Source organism: Mixophyes fleayi, chromosome 4 (assembly GCF_038048845.1).
Source record: "Mixophyes fleayi isolate aMixFle1 chromosome 4, aMixFle1.hap1, whole genome shotgun sequence".
NCBI classification, from domain to species: Eukaryota; Metazoa; Chordata; class Amphibia; order Anura; family Limnodynastidae; genus Mixophyes; species Mixophyes fleayi.
In genome coordinates this window covers 177,953,520-177,973,623 of record NC_134405.1, presented here as the reverse complement: position 1 = coordinate 177,973,623, position 20,104 = coordinate 177,953,520, and the positions used below count along the sequence as shown (strand labels likewise).

Genomic DNA, 20,104 nt, shown 5'->3' with positions numbered 1-20,104 from the left:
TCTCAACCAGTGTGTCTGAGCACATTTTTGTCACTACAGCAGCTTTAAACAAAAAAAAAAAAGACATTTTAAAATATGCTAAACTTGTGCACTTTATTTTCATTGTAAGTGGAATAAATTGGCTATCATATATTTTTTTTGCAGTCATAATCTTAATTAGTCATGATTCTGATTTTTTTTAAAAAATGTCTTCAATGTCGAGGGGTCACAGAAAAATATAATATGTGGCATTTGTATAAGCAAACACCATGGTTTGGAAGGAGGTAAGGCACTGAAAGGGTACTGCCAAAGAATGAAAAGTCAGATCACAAATGTTTAGAACCAGATGATATGCCTGGACCTTCTAGTTATGATAGAGTGGTAATTGCATGAATATAGTGTAACATCTGAAAGCGATGAAGAGGAAATAGAGTCAAGGCCTTTTTAATTTGGAAACAGTTGAAGTCCTAGTTTAAACATTTTTTTACAGTTATTGGGTATACAGGATGTAACCCACAAAGTCTTTACAGAATTCTTTCTTTGACGATAATCAAAGGTAATGCAGGGTTTTCTTAGTGCATAAAGTAATTAAGTAACTGGTCTGTGAAGAATGGGAATAGGTGGGTAGACGGCAGTTAAATCTTAAAAGGTTGGGTTGTATGTATTCTTTTTAAGATGAGGAAAGTGGGATGCAATTCCCAAAGTGGATGCAACGGTGGCTAGCTCATCAGCAAAGATTACCATATCTTTAGACGATGGAGGACCTTTAAGGGAGCCTATGCAGTGTTCTCCCCAGCACCTCTTTCCTGGATGCTCCACCAGGCTGTTTTTACTTGCCACCCAGCTTTTGGAGCCTTATAAATTCCTGTTACAGTAGAATAACCCATTGTTTCTCCTATTAGAACAGGTACTATGTGAGCATTACAGGCAGTAGTCTATGTAGACCACAGACCACCAGTCTGACCAGTCCTGGCAGGAGTGGGCAATAGCCTCCAACATTTTTCAATATCATTGCAAAATATTACAACTGCCCCCACCTGGCTACTTCTTAGTGCCACCTGGCTTTTTCTGGGTAGAACAATGCTATTGATAGAAATATTGAGAGGTGATCCTGCAGAAATGTGTAGTTTTGTGAAACAACAATTAAATTAGCTGATATTATCTACATAGCAATATAGATATCATAAGAGGGAATTTAATTTCTGTGTGATCCCTCTTTGACTATTACAGACATGGTAGTGGCCAGAAGCTCCCTCTGGTTAAGGCCTTGAGCAGCAGATCCACAGTCTTAAGAATAGACGTAATACATGTTCTTGTGAAGGTTCATTACTCTTTGGAGACTAACTTGATTTACTGATTCAGACAATAGTAGATGGTTAATCTTCGTTTTTTTTGCCCCAAGACATCAGAAGATCTGTTTCCTCCTCCTCTTCCCTTCATCTCTTTATGGAAACAAGAAATTAATGTCCTGTCAAACGATATAGAAGACAGTTTGGGGGAAACGTATCCAGAGAAATTTTTAGCTCCTTTGGAGGCATAGATGGAAATTTTAGTTCTAAAAATACACTCTGGATTAGTGCAACTTTCAAAATCGACTGTAGGCGGTATCGGAAGCAAAATCTATCATGTCAGAATTTTCAACAGTGATGGCATGGACAGAGAACAACCTAAAGTCCCCTTTCAGCACTCTTATGTAACAGAAAAAACAATGTGACTGAAGATGACCTGAGCAGCGGTTAGATACAAAGAATCCAGGAAAAACATCAGGCCACCAGACTGATATTCTGCAAAAGGTACAGGGATTGGATTGCTGAGGACTAGGGTAAAGTCATTTTCTCTGATAAATCCCCTTTTCAGATTGTTTGGGGCATCTGGAAAAACGCTTGTCCGGAGAAGAAAAGGTGAGTGCTACATCAGTCCTGTGTCATGCCAACAGTAAAGCATCCTAAGACCATTCATGTGTGAGGGTTGCTTCTCAGTCAAGGGAGTGGTTTCACTCACAATTTTGCCTAAGAACACAGCCATGAATAAAGAATGGTACCAAAACATCTTCCAAGAGAAACTTCTCCCAACCATCCAACAACAGTTTGGTGGAGCACCTTGCCATAAGACAAAGGTGATATCTAATTGGCTCGGTGATCAAAACATCAAAATTTTGGGTCCAGGTAACTCCCCCAGACCTTAATCCCATTGAGAACTTGTGAACAAATAAACACCCACAAAATCTGACAAACTCCAAGCATTGATTAGGCAAGAATGGGCGGCCATCAGTCAGTATGTGGCCCAGAATTTGATTGACAGCATGCCAGAGCGAATTGCAAAGGTCTTCAAAAAGAAGAGTCAACACTGCAAATACTGACTCTGCATAAACTTAATGTAATTGCCAATGAAAGCCTTTGATACTTATGAAATGCTTGTAATTGTACTTCAGTATAACATAGCCACATCTGACAAAAAGGTCTAAAAAGACTGAAGCAGCAAACTTTGTGAAAACTAATGCTGGTGTCATTCTCAAAACTTTTGGCCATGACTGTATGTTCAATTAAATTATGATGCCTTCTTATAGAACATTGGCATTGCTCAATAGTGTGGACATTCTATAGAACTAGTATATTTTCTAGATATGGAAGATAACCTGTTTTACTGTGTGTAAATACTTGTATTACTTCATTTTATTAACCTTTTGTAGCAGACAGAGGTACATAACTGCCATTGATATCTGTAGAAATGTACAGACACCAGAAATGCTCGATATACATCCTCCTTTAGTCTGTTTACATATTTAATACATGTGATATACATACATTCATTTATTTTTGGAAATCCATGACAGTATACATTTTTTAACTTAGCGATTTATTATATTTAGAATTTATAGTAGGAGGTACATAGACCCATATGTATACCTCATTTAATTTGGTTACTTGATTTTTGGTTGTGTAATAGTATTTTTTTGTTTTTTTTTGTTTTTTTCTGTTATGCGTAACCGTTGAAGGAAAGCATGTTGCTGTGCTTGAGTGCCAGGCTACAGGAAGACTTGTTTCTTTGTAACCAATTTGGACAAAATCTGACCGGTGTTTAAGATGACTGGATCAATTCTGCAATTTCTGAGGATCTGTCAATGATAACAAACATTGGTTTATTCAATTTGCTTTAAGATCCATGATTACGTGCGGCTGCATGTGTCCTGTTACCGCAGCACTGCGGATTTCTGTGCTCACCCTATAGAGTTGCAAAGGCAAATCTGTAATGTTCCAGTACAGTTTTGTCACTTTACATGCGTAGCCGTGGACCGCAAAGCTAATTGAATATGCCCCATAGGGTTAGATGTCACCTTCCATTTGTATTTATGGGAATATCTGCTAATGATTGAAACGATTACTATTGGGTATCATTCTTCGTTTGCAGTCACTCCTGCAGCAATATTTGGTTAGCTGCCCAATAAAATGCAGTGTGGGGCCAGCTTATGTTGCACACCCCACCGATGTACCAATTGGGATAACAAGGATAATGTGGGAATGGGTTGATGCGCATAATTATGTGCACAATTATTTTTTAAAACCCACAATGCTCATGTTCTACCTTTACAAGAACGCAGCTTAAAAAAAACACAACTTGTTTTACATTACATTGTACTTACTAACTTGGGAATGTTTACCCATCATAACATATGCAAATGTTTTACAAAATATGCATTTTTATACATATGAAAGGGTTCTTATTCTCCAAGAAGTTATTGAGGTATATTTGGCTCTGATGTAAATTAATTAGAAAATAGAAAGGTTTTCTTTCTTCCCTTTTATCAGACGCACGGTTTAACTTTTTCTGACCACAAACTATTTGCTATTTAAATTAACATGTACAAGTACCCTTTACAATGGAGGGCACTTCAATCACACTCTTAACTCTTCTTTCAAGTACAGTTTAGGAACTATTTTTCTCCTAAATGCCCCCAGTATATGTACAACTGAAAATGGGGTTTAATACACATTTTTATTTCATTATTTTATATAGTTATGCGAACTGTGATTGTAGTATACTTTGATATTTTTTCTTCTCCCCCTCTCCCCTTTCTTTATAGAGTAAGACCTCAGGCAGTAGACTGCATTGATTCTCTTAATTGTAGTGAGCCTGTGATCTGCTATCAACTGTTGCTATCCTTGACTTTGGTGGACATGAGGACAGTGACTATCTTGATTGTAAATGCCAGAATAAGGTATAAACCATCTTTTGATAAACATTTCTGTTTGAAAAAGTTGTTCCATTTTTTTTTTCTTTATTTCTTTGCTGCCATGCGTTACTATTTATCTTTCTTGAATTCATTTTACTTTGTGTAATCGGCCTTCTTGTTTATGATCATATTTTGTCTTTTTTTGCTTTAAAATCTATGTTGCCAAATGGCTTATGGATCTCCACTTATTCTCTGTTTTTAGCAGGACCCTGGTACTTGCACACAGCCACAGCAGATCTAAGGCTTTCAACTGAAGCAATAGTGGGTGTCCCAGGGCAGGAAACCCATCAAAGTGGTATTATTGGTATGGAAAAATCATGGTAAAATATTTGAAAACTCTTTTAATGATTAGATGGTAGCTGCGGTTAAATAGCTGCATGAAACACAATGATCTAGCCCTAACATGATCATTTGCATGCTCCTAATCTCAAATTCCTACTTGAAGACTTAAAGCTTTTCTATGATTCTTTCCAAGTTTTTTTTTATTTATTTTTCTTGTGGGACACTGTACCCTGTGGTATAGTGTTTCCATTAGGACTTTGGCACTTAAAATATTCAATATTTTTTTTGTCTGTCACCACACACCAGCAGCACCAGACCATGAGCAGGGGGAGCAGCAATGCAAGTGCAACCTCGTTGCTGGTGATGAGGCAGTGTGACAAGCTGCAGTAGGTTTCTGCGGGGGGAGGGGCTGCATGGCCTACAGACTCCTGGGGCCTTGTGAGGCTGGGTTGGTGGGATAGTTTAGGCACAGCCCAGCAGAAGGGACCTGTTCCTCTGCCGCCTCCGCTTAAATTCCAGCATGTGAACCCATGCATCTTGGGTTAAAGGTCATCAGATCCCTTGCCTTCACCATAAATTGAGCCGGTTTGGCCAAGTCTCATGAGTTCTTTATTGATCTGTTCCTTGGGAGTGTCTGATTCTTCCGAAGGAGAGGTTGAAATAGCGGTACAGTTGGATATTTAGGTTTCAACAAGCAATCTGGTAGACTGCATGGGGAGGATACTGTAGGTAGATTCTTCCATGTGGAAATTCCATAGGGAAATTGGTACCACTATTCTGATCCTGGATGGTGGTGTTACCATTCATAAAGCTATTTATTTTGTGAGCAGTGATTTACTGCAACCCAGGGCTCCGTTTGGGTCAACAAGGCTGTGAATTGTAAGAACAATAACAATTATTAGAAGATTTATGGTCAGGGATGTTGACATTCTTGGCTGAACTTATCCAAGAGGCTGAGTTTCTGGGATATGTGGAGAATTTCGCATTAAGCGGCATCGGCACTGAGCTTAAGGCTTGGAAGGCAGACGCAGTATCTTAAGTGGACCTTTGAGTCATTACCCTTTTAGGGGATTTTCAACATGGAGCCAGATCAAATCTTTTAATAAAGTGCTGCGCCTTGTTGCTGTGCGTACCTGTATTGTTCTTTCAGTAAAGAAAAGTGGTGTCGAGGCCAGCTTTTGTTGGGGCCCATAGATTTTAATCCTTAATTCTAAGACCTTGATAAATGGAAAAGATGAGAAGGGCCAAATTATATTCCAAAGCACATATAAAATGCGAGAAATTGGTTTATAACAATAGAACTGTTTTATTAAAATAACATACAATAAAGCTTTCAATCAAAAGGTTGCAACCTTCATGTATGAATTAATTGATAGTAATGATGCTATAAATAAGGGGCTACTACAAAGATTTAATGAATACAATGTGGAGAACGTTTGTTTCCATAACATATCAATCTGAAATGATTTAATAGAGATAGGACCAGCACAAGAAATTACATTTCAACTTCCTGTATAATCAATATCGTTTCAAGTGAATTTCAAAACAAATACTAATCTAGCAGGACCATAGTACTACACATGGGAAAAATGAATGAAGGTATCAAGTCTTACCACCGGTAAGCAGAACGCTTGGTTCAATAGCGATATCGTAGAATTTAGAAGAATGTCTCGCCGCTAACCCTGCTTGTATCAAAGCAGGATGTACTAGAGGGTCTCTACAATGTTTCCGGTATGTAATAGCAATACTTGTTGTAATAGGCAGCAAGAAAGTTTCTACAGTGTTCGCCATAATATCTGACATGTTAAATTGAAGTTGCAACCTTTGAATTCATAATTTTTTGCATTTTTTTTTTTGCTTATGTTTTAATATAACTGTCTCACATAAACTGTTTATTTGCGCCAAGGTATTATCTTTTCCACATTACTGTACTGAAAGGTTTGGGACTCCACTTCTATATACCCCATCACTACGGCAGCATTAGCTTCTCTTCACTTCATAGGGAGCGCAGATCCCCAACCCCCACCTCCTTGTTGTATCTGTTAGAAATATGACATATAGCATGGATTGTTTTCAAATAAAATGGCACAATTACTAAACTGTTGGACATGACTCGCGTCTCTTAAAATATATTCATGCGCAGATTGTCACACTGCTATAGTCATCTTGCTGAATTCTGTGTAGAAACAAAGTGTTGCAGTGATGATTAATTGAAAGAAAAACCTGACTTATGTCTTTCCCACATGCAAGATGGCTTCATCCGAGGTTCTTACGACATTGATTAAAAGCTTGAGTTTAGCTGAGAACCACAATGTCTTAGAGTTAAGAGCTGTAGTAAATAGTCTACTCCAAGGAAAAATGCTATGACCATTCCATGGTATTTTCACCTGATTTCTGCTCCATCTGTTAGAGATGCTGCTGCACATTCTCAAATAGCAGTTCGGGTGCTGTTGGTAGCACTAGACTGGCCAAGAAGGTTGTGTATACGGGCCGTCCTAAAGATGGCGTTAGGTCTGTAGTAACTGCTTCCTCAGGGACTGTTTTTCCACAAGAGTTGTTGTGCAAAGCGGCAGAATGGACAATCTTCCATACCTTTTTTTTATGACTAGTTGCATGCTTAGGCAGCAGATGCTCAGAAAACTCTCCTAGCAACTGCTGCTCCCCATGTAGTAGTATCCAAAGGCTCTTTATATTATTATTATTATCATTATTATTATTATTAATATTTATTTATAAGGCGCCACAAGGCATCCGCAGCGCCGTACAGAGACAGACAAAATTACAATACAATGGGAGACAGCACAGTACAGTAAACACAGCAACTCAGTAAGCTCAATGCACAGCTAGAGAGGACGGGGAAGGGGGAGGGAGGATCCGCAAACGACGGGGCCCAAGAAGGAGGGCGCGGAAGACAGGGAGACCCCCAGGGGGGAGGAGGGAGCGAGAGTGGACGTGGGGTGGAGGACCCTCGAGGAGGAGGGCTAAGTAGCTGGAGAGCAGAGTTAGAAGTGGTGGAAACAAGAGGAGAGATGGCCCTGCTCAGAGGAGCGTACAATCTAAAGGGAGGGGTGGACAGACAGAGAGACGCAGGGGAGAGAGGGAGAGTAGGGGGACAGAGGCAGAAGATAAGGTAGGAAGTTAAGTGGGAGACAGAAAGGCTTTAAGAAAAAGGTGTGTTTTTAGGGCCCGTTTGAAACTGGACAGATTAGGGGAAGTTCTGATGGAGGGAGGGAGCTTGTTCCAGTGGAGGAGGGCAGCGCGGGCGAAGTCTTGGATACGCGCGTGGGAGGAGGTTATAAGGGGGGAAGAGAGGCGACGGTCAGAGGCAGAACGGAGAGGGCGGGATGGAGCATGAATAGAGAGGAGGGTGGAGATGTAGGGCGCAGTGGAGTTGGCGAGGGCCTTGTAGGTGAGTGTGAGGAGCTTAAAGAGGATTCTGAAGGGGAATGGGAGCCAGTGAAGGGCTAGGTAGAGGGGGGAGACAAAAGAGGAGCGGCGAGAGAGGAAAATAAGCCTAGCTGCAGCGTTAAGGACGGATCGAAGGGGATCGAGATGAGAGTGGGGGAGGCCAGTGAGGAGGAGGTTGCAGTAATCCAGGCGGGAGATGATCAGAGAGTGGATAAGGCATTTGGTGGCATCTTGGGAGAGGAAGGGCCGGATGCGAGCGATGTTGCGGAGTTGGAAGCGGCAGAATTTAGCAAGAGAGAGGATGTGGGTGCCAAAGGAGAGAGAGGAGTCGAGGATGACACCAAGGCAGCGAAGTTGGGGGACAGGGGAGATAGAGGTGTTGTCGACAGTGATGGAGAGGTCAGAAGGGGATGGGGTATGAGAGGGAGGAAAAACTATGAGCTCAGTTTTAGCAAGGTTAAGTTTGAGGAATCGAGAGGACATCCAGGAGGAGATGGCAGAGAGGCAGGCGGACACCCTAGAGAGGAGGGAGGGAGAGATCAGGAGAGGAGAGGTATAGTTGAGTGTCGTCAGCGTAAAGGTGGTAGCTGAAGCCGAAGGAGCCGATGAGTTCACCCAGGGAGGAGGTGTATAGAGAGAAGAGTAAGGGTCCCAGAACAGAGCCCTGAGGGACCTCGACTGGAAGGGTGGATGGGGGGGAGAGAGACCCAGAGGTGGTGACAGAGAAGGAACGGTGAGTAAGGTAAGAGGTGAACCAGGACAGGACTGGGCCAGAGAGGCCGAAAGACTGGAGGGTGTGAAGGAGGAGGGGGTGGTCAACGGTGTCAAAGGCTGCAGAGAGGTCAAGGAGGATGAGAAGGGAGAAGTGGCCCCTGGCTTTTGCAGAGAGGAGGTCATTGGTGACTTTAGCCAGGGCAGTTTCAGTGGAGTGGAGGGGGCGGAAACCAGACTGGAGAGGATCAAGGAGGGAGTATTCAGAAAGGTAGGAGGTGAGATGGCTGCAGACGAGCCTTTTGAGAATTTTGGAGGCAAAAGGGGGAGAAGAGATATGGGGCGATAGTTCCAGAGAGAAGTGGGGTCGATATTAGGTTTCTTAAGAATGGGGGATACGAGAGCATGTTTGAAGGAGGAGGGGAAGATGCCAGTGGAGAGGGAGAGATTAAAGAGGTGAGCGAGGTGGGAGCAGGTGGTGGGGGAAAGGGAGCGAAGAAGGTGGGAGGGGATGGGATCCAGGGGACAGGTAGTGGGGGGGAGGATGAAATGAGAGAGTGGACTTCCTCGCCGGTGGTGGGACGGAAGGAGTGGAGGGGAAGGTGGTTGGGGGGGGGAGGACAGAAGAGTGGGAGGGGTGGAAGAGAGAGTGGAGGAGGAGATTTCAAGTCGGATGGCCTCGATTTTAGAGGAGAAGAAGGAGGCAAAATCAGAGGCAGTCGGGGAGGGGGCCAGGAGAGTGCTGAAGGTGGCAAAGAGGCGGCGGGGGTTAGAGGACTGGGAAGAGATGAGGGATTTAAAGAAAGATTGTTTAGCGAGTGAGAGGGCAGAGCTGTAGGATGAAAGGATGAATTTAAAGTGGAGGAAGTCAGGCAGGGATCGGGATTTTCTCCAGTGACGTTCGGCGGAACGGGAGCATTTTTGGAAGAAGCGGGTAAATTTGGAGTGCCAGGGTTGGGGTTTGGAGCAGCGGGGGTGGACGGAGTGGGCAGGGGCGACCGCGTCCAGAGCGGAGGTGAGGGTGTGATTGTAGAGGGAGACCGCCTGGTTGGGGCAGGCCTGGGAGGAAAGGGGAGAAAGGAGGGTATCGAGAGAGGAGGACAGAGAGGCAGGGTCAAGAGCGTCGAGGTTGCGTATGGACAGAGTAGGTTTGGGCAGGGGGAGGGGAGCAGGAGAAGAGGAGAGAGAGAAGGAGAGGAGATGGTGGTCAGATAGAGGAAAGGGAGAGATGGAGAAGTCGGAGAGATTACATAGGTAGGAGAAGACAAGATCAAGGGAGTGACCAAGGCAGTGGGTAGAGGAGGAGGTCCATTGGGTGAGACCAAGGGAGGAAGAGAGGGTGAGCAGTTTGCTGGAAGCAGGGTAGGTGGGGTTGTCGATGGGGATGTTAAAGTCACGGAGAATGATCGAGGGGAGATCGGAGGAGAGGTAGTGAGGAAGCCAGCTAGCAAAGTTGTCAAGGAAGAGGGAGGTGGGGCCAGGGGGGCGGTAGATGACAGTGACGTGGAGATGGATGGGGTAGAAGAGGCGGATGGAGTGAGCTTCAAAAGAGGAGAAGGAGAGGGAGGGTTCAGGTGGAATGACACGAAAAGTACAGATGGAGGAGAGGAGGAGGCCAACTCCACCGCTTGGGCGGGTACCAGGCCTGGCGGAGTGGGTGAAGGAGAGGCCACCATAGGAGAGGGCAGCGGGGGAAGTAGTATCAGAATCGGAGAGCCAGGTTTCAGTAACGGCAAGAAGGTTAAAGGAGTTGGATAGAAAGAGGTCGTGGATAGCAGTCAGCTTGTTGCGGACGGATCTGGCATTCCAGAGGGCACAGAAGAAAGGGGGAGAGGAGAGGGGGGAAATGGGGATGAGGTTAGCAAGATGTTAGCAATATTTATACAAATATTCTATGCATTTCAGCATTACCTCAATGCTTTTCAAACTGGTTCCAGGTGAAATATGAAGCTTTTTAAAACTGTTTCATCTTCCTTGCTCATTCATTCCCTCAGGATACTCCCATCTTCAATAGGGATAGTACTTCTACTTTTGGGACCAAGTTTCACTTCTGAGCTTTTTCAGCACTGAATGGATATGATCTATCCCAAGTTTTTCACCTTATGCTCATTCTTATCAATGTTTTTACCACTCTACCCTTTCAATTGCAATTTTCAAAGAGGGCTTCAGGAGTCTCTGTGGGAGATGGCTTCTCATCCATTCCCATAGATTTGTATATATGCTTTAACAAAATCTTCAGTGTTTGATTTAAACCTCATAGATGTTTCTTTAATCTCTCTGGATTCATTGTTGGAGGAATCTTCAAAATTCCTTTGAGAATCCCATTCGGACTGAGAGAATCTCTTCTAAATCCATGTTTGTTTGAGACCTTGTTCTCACTAACCTTTATATAGTGCACTTATCTTCCTCTATCCAATCCATGAACTCTTTAAACTGCTCAGGATGTTGACTCTTTCCCTTGGCAGGCTTTACAAAAGACCCCTTCAGACACTGCTATCTGAAGCTGGGTACACACTACAGATTTTTCCACCAACTTTTTATGGCAATCGATTCTACATGCGATCGATGGTCCAATCGCACAGTCAATGGACTGCATACACACTAGCCTTTAGAAGATAAAGGGAAGAGCTGACTTGCCTTAAGCGACTTTTTACAGCCATGGTGTCGTGAGCAATGATTGCAATTTTGTACACATCGTTCGGAAGTTTATACACACAACACAGCGGAAACGAGATTGGAACGAAAATATTTAACGGTACGACCAACCAAATGAGGCGACAATCGTCCATTTGGGCAGACTTTCGACCATTGTGTAACTTTTGAACGAGCGGTCGTATGTCGGCTGATTGAGCCGATTATTGTACGAAAACCGTGTAGTGTGTACCTAGCTTGAGGATTCACAGTTAATTTGCTGTTTTCTTTCCTTCCACGTGCTCTACAAGAATACTGAAAAGGCAGGACAATAGCTAACTAAAGTGCAAAATATCTGAGCACCCCTAACTTATGGGCTTAGCTAGTGCGGGTGCTCTTTGGACTGAAACCAGAGTCAAACCACAAACAGCCAGTTACCATACGCCAAATGAGTGGTAAAATGTTTCCCAGAGCAGGAAACCTTTTAGAGCAGCTCTGGTCTTGGTGCCTGTGATCGATGACGTGATGCATGCGCATACTGCCATGGTCTGAAAATTGGTGCAAAATTTTAAATTCTGACATCAGAACTCCTCCTGGAGGTAGCAAACGTGTGTTCCTAGTGTGGACAGCCCAGTCCTTAGATTAAACCATCAGATGATGTGTTGCCAGACATAAGGAAGGTAAGCCCATGCACTTCAGAAAACTGTAAAACACTACCTGACCTACCAACTTCTAGAGACCGGAAAATAATGTAGCGGACGAGGAGGAGCTGCCTTATATACTATGTAGGGGTGTTTTTAACATGTGTCTACCTAAACAGTAAAATGAAGCTACCTATTGTGATAGTCAGAATTGAAGTGGAAAAATAACTACAGTTTGAGCAAAAAATGCATTGCACGCAGTCAATGTAAGCGCATAAACATGCAATATTCTGAAAAGTGACTCTGTTTCCTTTGAAAGAAATAGTAGTTTTTTTTTTTGCTGTGTTAGAAACACTTGCACAGATTGTATTATATATTTGTAAGAATTGTTGATTTAACTATTGAGTGTTTGCTTAAATTCATTTTTATTCCTTTTGCAGTTGCCAGAAGGATGAACCATTCTTTAGAAAACTCGATTCCGTATGAAGACTACCTGAGAATGAAAGCCCAGACAATACCACCCCACCGCATGAAGGAATTCTTAGATTCTCTCAATAGCAAGGGGACTGAAGAAATGCAACAGTTTGTACATTCTCCAATTTCTGTATATCAGCAAAGGAATCATTACTTTTACATGGATGGGTCTGATGTGGCAGGTTCTTTGTTGGAGCTTGCTAGACCCATTGCTTCTCCTTTGCAACATTCTACTGTAAGCCCTGGAGTCCCTCTAGATCAGCATCACATCCCAGTGCACCATGTACAATTACGACAAGGCCACAATGTTGATGTTCAGCCAGGCCAACCTAATAAGAACCTACAGCAGCAGGTTGAAGGACAGCCTGTTTCTGATGGACAGAGTGCTAACATTATTGGTACATCTAGCTCTCAGGATAGACGGTCTTGCTCATCAGGATTATCTCAGCCAGTGAAAAAACGAAAATTTGACTTGCCAATTGAGGACAGCTACACTATTAACCACACATCTTTACAGAATGGTCCTGCCACAGTCCTAGCGCTGCCTGTACAAAGCCAGCAGCAAACTTACATTCCTCTTCGTCAGGAGCTGCTAACTGTTGATAGTAGTCAGTTGTATGGTCTCGTACCTGCCAGTACTTCAAATGCAGGACAGTTACCTAATGTAGAATCTTGGGCAATTTTTTCTGCGCATGCTACCTGTCCTGAATCTCAGACTATAATAAACACTTCTGTGCCTCAGGACAGCTGTGGAATAGTTCAAATGGGAGAGATTCCAATGAACATTAGTAGCGTTAAACTTGAAGAGAGCAAAGAGAGCTTTGAAGTGAAAAAGAACATTTCTGATAAAGCAATGCATGCTTCTGGCTCATCTGGGTTTCCAATGTCTTTATTAAACATGAATGGGAACATTCAAATTCCCTTGTCCTTACAAACAGGGGGACGTATGTACCAGTCTTCAAAATACTGGGATCAACAAGTACAGGTAGGTAATTTTGTTAGTGTGAATGAATATATTCTAGAATTCTGAATTGTAACTGCTAAACTATTTACATTGACATACATATAAACTAGAAGAACTTCAGAAAAAGAAACAAATGGCAAACATAACACAAACTATTGTATTAACGGATACGAATGTAAAATTATGTAGTTGTAATGGCGAAAAAATTAAATTGGCCAGGATTTACATTGGGTGCATTAGAATAAAACAATGTGGGCCTGATTTTTCTTTGGGCACAAGTCCCTTTTGCATGCCATATTTTGCGTGAAATAACTCTGCACATGCTCAGAAATGGACTCTGCCAATCAACGCAACTGCTAAGTTGGAACGGGGAAAGGAAGGGACGGATTAACATAGGAAATGTACTGTAAGGGTGTGCCAACTGTGATATGGCAGATTAAGGTCTAGGATTTTTGTTTTATGTGCGTGTTTTAACTATGATTTGCACCAGCTGCAGGGTAGGTGTAAGTGTTGACTGTCGTGGAGTAGTCTTTATATTAAAAACGACATGTATACGTGCCATTAGATGGCACAGTACGTGTGTATGCAAGTAGTAGAAAAATGCATTTCATGTACAGTACTAATTAAGAATATACTGATTTATGTAATGTAAAAAAAAAATTTAAATCCTATTTGTATTAATATTTATAGTGTTGAGTTGGTTATTTTTTAGCATGCGTTCTGATGGGGCTTTTTTTTCTTTTTTTCTTTTCACACATGCATGTGTGTATCCTACAGTCTGTTCTGTTTGTGAACATATGACAAGTACTGTTTAGACAGAGCTTACTTCTAACCAGATTCAAATGGAGATATGTCTTTCGGATGCATGGACGCTCAAGTTCTTTACTCCTTTAAAAAATGGGACTTGCGTGAAGGTTGTGTTCGAAGGTGAATCGTTACCTGTTAGTATACCTATTGTGTAGAGAAAAAAAGTGGATACCTACTGGAGCAATATATACAGATTGGTTGGTTGAGGCCAGAGTTCAGAGATTCACTTCCATTTCTTCACTTTGCTTATTTTGGTTTTCATTCTTTTCAAGCTCTAGATATTATATTCATGAATGTGACAAATTGACTGTGAGCCCTTAGGCTACTGGAATGGGTCTTCTTTAAAGGTCCATTCCTAAATGCATGGGAGAAGCACTAGATCATGCATTTTTGATAAACACTTTAATATGCTTCAGGGCCATGATAAAACGGTGTATTATTGCACATACATTTTGTCCAGCACTTGGCTTAGAATTAGAATCTCCCCCATAGTATCTACTAGTTTAAAAAATAAAATACCAAAGCTTCACATTTCAGCTCCTTGGGTGCATTGGCCTGTGTTATGTTTGCCTGAAGATTGCGACTGTAACCTGTAGGCAGAGGTGCTCAAACTGTGTCCTAAAGAGCTACCCTTGGTTTTCATGTTTTCAGGATTTGTTTATTCATGCACAAGTGAGTTAATATATTTTCCTCTTGTGTCATTGGGGGACACTGCAATACATTGAGGTATAGAAGGTGGAATTGGAGCTAGGGCACTTTAAATCTTACAACGCAGGGCAGTTGCTCCACTGCTATGCCCCTCCCACGGGATCCATCTTCGTTTTTAGTTAAGTGCCCTTTGGAATCGGGTGTATTTCTTTAGCGTTTTTTTGAGCCCTGTGTTTTAATTTTTACCTTTTCATAGCGGATCAGGGTCCCTGATCAGGGTTCAGTATCCTGCAGGTTTCTATCTCCCTTTCTATGTGCCAACTTACATGTTAGCAGGCGTGCATGGCCACTGCATTGCATTACTGGAGCTCTGGGAGGTAAGGCTGACGTCCCCCATTAGCAGTGTGCAGCTGCACAAGTGATCTGTTCAGAGCGGTAAGAGCATATCTCCTCTAAGGAGAGTACAGCTTCCGTGGCAATCTGACACGGAGAACAGCGCCCTGTTTCTCATGTTGATCGGGTTACCAAGATCCTCCTGAGCGGATCTCTAACTAGTGAGTACAGTCTGACACTCTGATGACCGCCCGACAGGTCTACTCCAGGAGAGAACTTTGCTAGCGATTCCAACACTTATATGAGCACAAAAGTGTAAGTTCATATCTTAATGTACTCCGTATCTGTGGGGCTCTGCCACCTAAGCACATGCGGCAGACTTTCCTGCTGGCAAGTGGCTATTTTCCAAAAAAAAAAAAAAAGCACATGTGACCTGCTGATTCTGGCACTATTTTTCCGAAGATTTTTTTCCAAAGTTTGTGCCTAGTAGTCTGATTTTTTTTTTACAGGACGCTGTTTATTGGTATGCTTTTAAAAACCACCTGTTGTATACAGCGTGGTAGGCACTTTATTTCCTTTTAAGTTTCAATTATTTGGAATCTGCATACACCTGACACACAGGGTTAATGCACTATTATTTATCAGTGGTTTAAATGTCACAATCTCTGAGAGACTTCCACGACTTATGGGTCCGCTGGAAGGTCTCTGCATTACTATTCTTGTGCCACATGTAATACTAAATTATCTTTTGACACTGCTGCAGCAGGTCTCCTTTATTGTAGAGAATGGCTTATGTATCATCATTCTTGTTCCATCTGACCTGATCACTGGTACCTTCAATCAGTGTGACTGCAAATAAACATCACATGCTTCAAAGACCTGCTTGAAAACGTCTTTAATCTGTAGGTCACAGGATCTTCCGCATGAGACTCAAAATCGAATCTGTCTTTGGCTGCTGGGGCTTGGACCCTGCTTTCCAGCACCACCACTCTACCCACAGCTCTGGCCAGTTTGATAGGCCAGGGGGGATACATCCACAGCAACCTTGATCCATAGTAAGTGGTCAGGGGTATCAGCCCAGCAGCAGCGAGAATGTGTACCCTAGCAGTAACAGTTACCCAGAAGGAACCCGGTACTAGATGCAGGTAAGGAGTCCAGTGGTGGCAGCATTTGTAAGCCCCTTCTACTGCAGTTAGAGGGTGCATTTGGGATAACGGAAGGGAACGATGGCAAAGTAAGCCCAGGCGGTTCCCAGCAACAACAGACAGGGTGGCATAGGTGGTCCATTCTGTCATAGATTGAAAAGCGCTGCGGACTTTTCTGGCGGTATATAAATACATGATGATGTTGCAGCTATAACACTTGAGCAGTGAGTAAAGATCTATGCATGATATAGCAGACTTTCCATTCTGCAGGGTTCACAGGAAAGTGTACAACTCTAATGTGCTTGGTGCAGTTCCGTTGCCAAGAATTTCTCTCCACATTGTGCCATGATTGGCTGCACTTACGGTGTCAGTACCTCTTATGCACCAGATCTCCTTTATTATAGGGAATGGCTTGAGTGGCCATAGCAATAGGGCGGGGAACATGTTGAGATTGCTCAGCGCAGATGCCGTTTTCCATGCGCTTGTGTCGTTTGTCTTGTGCTACGCTCCCTCATATGGTATAGTTGCTCACAAGATAGGTGTCTACCTTGCTTAGGCTTGAGTAGTGTGTGTGTGTAACTATTCCTAGTGTGACCAGAGTTAGATTGTCTGTACTACCATAGAACTTCAGTATTACACTGCAATATTGTACCTTTTCTCCTTTCTTCCCCCCCCCCCCCCCTTCTGGTGTATTCATGTATTTTCACACTAAACGTAGGATACCTGCACCATGGCTGACAAAATGCTTTCCGAGATTATAATGGGCTACTGGAAAGTCTGTGCAACACTATACTGGTGCTGTATATAATTCTCAATTGTCTTAGGACTGTCTGTCCCAGATGCCCTTGTACAGTTTGTGTGCAGGAGTGCTGTGATTAGTTCTTGCTGCGGCTGTGGAGGAATTGGCTTGGACTAAGTCACTGACGACAGCCAGAGACGAACTCCCTAAGGTACTTTCTCAGACCACAGTGGTAGGTGTACCTTTTTCCTTCTCACCTTTCAGCACACATACCTGCCTCACAGCTAGTGCTGACCACTACTGGGATGTCATAGGCAGAGGTGAGTCAGATAGGGGTTTGGTTAGAGATGCTCCACTTCTGTTCACTTAAGGTTTTGCTGTGGGGTTATGTTCCTTCCAATCGCATTACTTTAGTTTGTGTTGAGGACACTACAATCTGTGCGGGTGGCCGCCTTCTGGCTGTTTCAACTTGGCCCCACCGGCCATAGTTATGCTCTCCTAATTACTGACTTGTGTAAAATACATATTCTATGGTGTGTGGGTCCCTCAGAATCCTTCGCCTGGGAGTTAGTTACCATCCCTCTGTCTCTGTCTCCGTTTTCTGCTGTGCTTTGCACCTTTGTGGTGTTAGGGTTCTCAGATGCTTGGTGGACCATATGGTTTCAGTTTGGTATCCACTTTACTTTTGGTATGGTTGTACACCAGCATGGATGGCTGGCTCACACACACTGTATTGTTGTTTGATCACTTTTCTTTGCCTTCCTTTGTGGGGCTAGATCTGTGCCAGTTGGATTCTATTCTCCTTTAACTGGGCTGCTGGTGCTTGCTGGGTGGCGCGTATTGTTGCTTCGGCCAACTCTGCCCATACCCTTTAGGTTTTTTTGCTGGTTGCAAAGTTTTGCGTCCCAAGATGCATGGTCTTATATGCAATTATTTTGGACAAACCCCTCCCTTAGGGGCAGCTACGGTATGTCACCAATGTATTGCAGTGTCCCCCAATGGCATGAAAGAGAAAAGAGGATTTGCTTATTGGGGGACACTGCAATCCCTCCCTTTTCTCTGAATGTTGGTTATTAATGTGCTAGATGTGCTGTTATGCCTAGTTGGGCTCTTTTCTTTGAGCTTTGTTATGAAACTGAAGATCTCTCTCGTTGGAGGGTCGTAGGAGCTGTCCTTCAGTTTAAGATTTAACGTGCCTTAGTTCCAGTCCCACCTACTATACACCAATGTATCAGTGTCCAGCAGTGGACTCTGAGAAATGGATTTTACGGTGAGGTCAGTAATTTTTCCACCTGTTTTTTTTACAGAGACAAATCCTGAAAATATGACCTGATAGAAGCTATTGAGGACTAGGTTTGTGCATCTCTGCTCTAGGCTAATGAATAAAAGGTGACTTGAATGTTGGACACACAGGTCAGTCCTGTGACAAGATCAGTGTCCGAATTTGGTGACACACGTTGGTGGACAATTTGATACGATATGGACCCTTGCCACAGTGGTTTTAAAATCTGAATGGACATCCAAGATGCATGTGTTGTTTTTTCGTTTTGTTTCTTTCTAATTGTGGAGACTAACTTATAATACCTGTCTGCATTCTAACTTCCCAAATGATGCTTGTCTTAACCTTTTCATCACAGTGTATGTGACTTTGACTTTATTTTTTTTGTGTGTAAATATAGTACCTTTAATCCCACATCCAATAATGTATGATTTGTTTTTAAGACCTCTTGTGAAGTGCTGAGTTTTTAATATATTTCCCAATTTAAAGCTGCACTTCCACTGGAGGTAGTTACTTCCTTCCCCTCCCCTTTCCCAGGGGCTCTGTTGTCAGGTCTCCGCTCAAGGTGAAAGCTGGGGCTAGGTGACTCTGCAAAGGGGGAGGCATGAGCCAGATTACAAATGAACGTGTGGCTCCTTCTTGATTTCCCCCTTGCACCCCTCTTCACAGCCATTCTTAAGTGGTAAATACAAATGTTTACCTGCTTAAATGGGCATGGAATTTACCTTTCACAAGAATTTCTGAGCTCTATTTCTAAGAATAGAATGACAAATGTATACTTAGGCTTGTTCTTTATATTTGAATGACTTGTATAAAATGTAGACATTATATTATCACATAAATAATCCAAGACATATAAAATAACCTGTTTAATAATGGACATTGTGCATACGTTTGCATGCCTAGGTGCATGGTTGTGGTATTTACTGAATTGTTTGACAGGTCATTTACGGAAGTTCGGTAACAAAAACATTTTAATAACTAAGTGGTATTTCGATAGTTTTGCTATGACCAACACTGCTACGGTTTGAGGAAATGTCTGCCTGACATGCCATAATTTAGGTTTGTACCTCTGCTATCTTTAGTCAAACCTTTTGTTTTGTTTGCATCTTTTTTTTCTCAGCCCATTTGTATTTCATTTTTCCTTAGTCTATGAATGACACTGATACAGATTTATGTTATATTAAATACAGAGATATAGCATTTAGGGAGTTTGCATCATTTGAATTAAAAAGCTTTGCTTGGTGTTAATTGTTTGAAATGTTTAAAATTGTATTCCTTTTACTTTTTGGCCTATCTAGCCTCAAGGTGTACATTGTTCTCCGTCTGAGCCACATCTGCGATTACAGAATAATGCTGATTTCCCATGCACCCTTAAACCAGATGAAGGAGCTTTGTTTTGGAAGACTTGGGCACAGATTAAAAATGCAGAGATGCTGAAAGAAGCTGAAAACAAGTCATCATTGTTTGGAAGTATGGGATGTCTTTTGTCAAAATACTGATTTATACAGACACTTGTTTAAAAGGGCAATAATACCAGTGGACCCCTAGATGCTTGTAGTTTGGTTCAGATTGCTGTGTGTGGAAATGGAGATAGAGATAGATGGGTCTCTATATATCTATAAAATATCTGACAAGTTCTGTGACCATAGAAATGTGGGAGACCACAGGCTTTGTGCGTTTATGTAGGTAATTTGTCTATGGTACAATCCTTATTTACAGTGTGCGATAAATGATTGCTTCATAAAGCACTAGTTTGTATAAAGAACAGTGTAATGGCATTATTAACATTCATCCTTACAGGAGGTTATACTTGTATTAATATCACATGA

The 20,104-nt window shown here is 42.5% G+C and overlaps 1 protein-coding gene across 4 annotated transcripts in view; it reads left to right on the top strand.

Annotated features, from left to right (window-relative positions):
• The window catches only part of LOC142152342 (transcriptional regulator QRICH1-like), a 41,931-nt gene that overhangs the window by 9,496 nt on the left and 12,331 nt on the right, over nt 1-20,104 (top strand). For 2 of the 4 annotated variants that reach the window (XM_075208899.1, XM_075208898.1), the window contains exons 2-4: nt 4,061-4,195; nt 12,324-13,342; nt 19,574-19,745. In XM_075208899.1, coding sequence (XP_075065000.1) covers nt 12,335-13,342; nt 19,574-19,745 — 1,180 coding nt within the window. In that variant the 5' untranslated portion in view covers nt 4,061-4,195; nt 12,324-12,334. Of the gene's footprint in view, nt 1-4,060; nt 4,196-4,412; nt 4,515-12,323; nt 13,343-19,573; nt 19,746-20,104 lie in introns of all 4 variants that reach the window. The other 2 variants (XM_075208900.1, XM_075208902.1) reach the window with 2 other exon arrangements.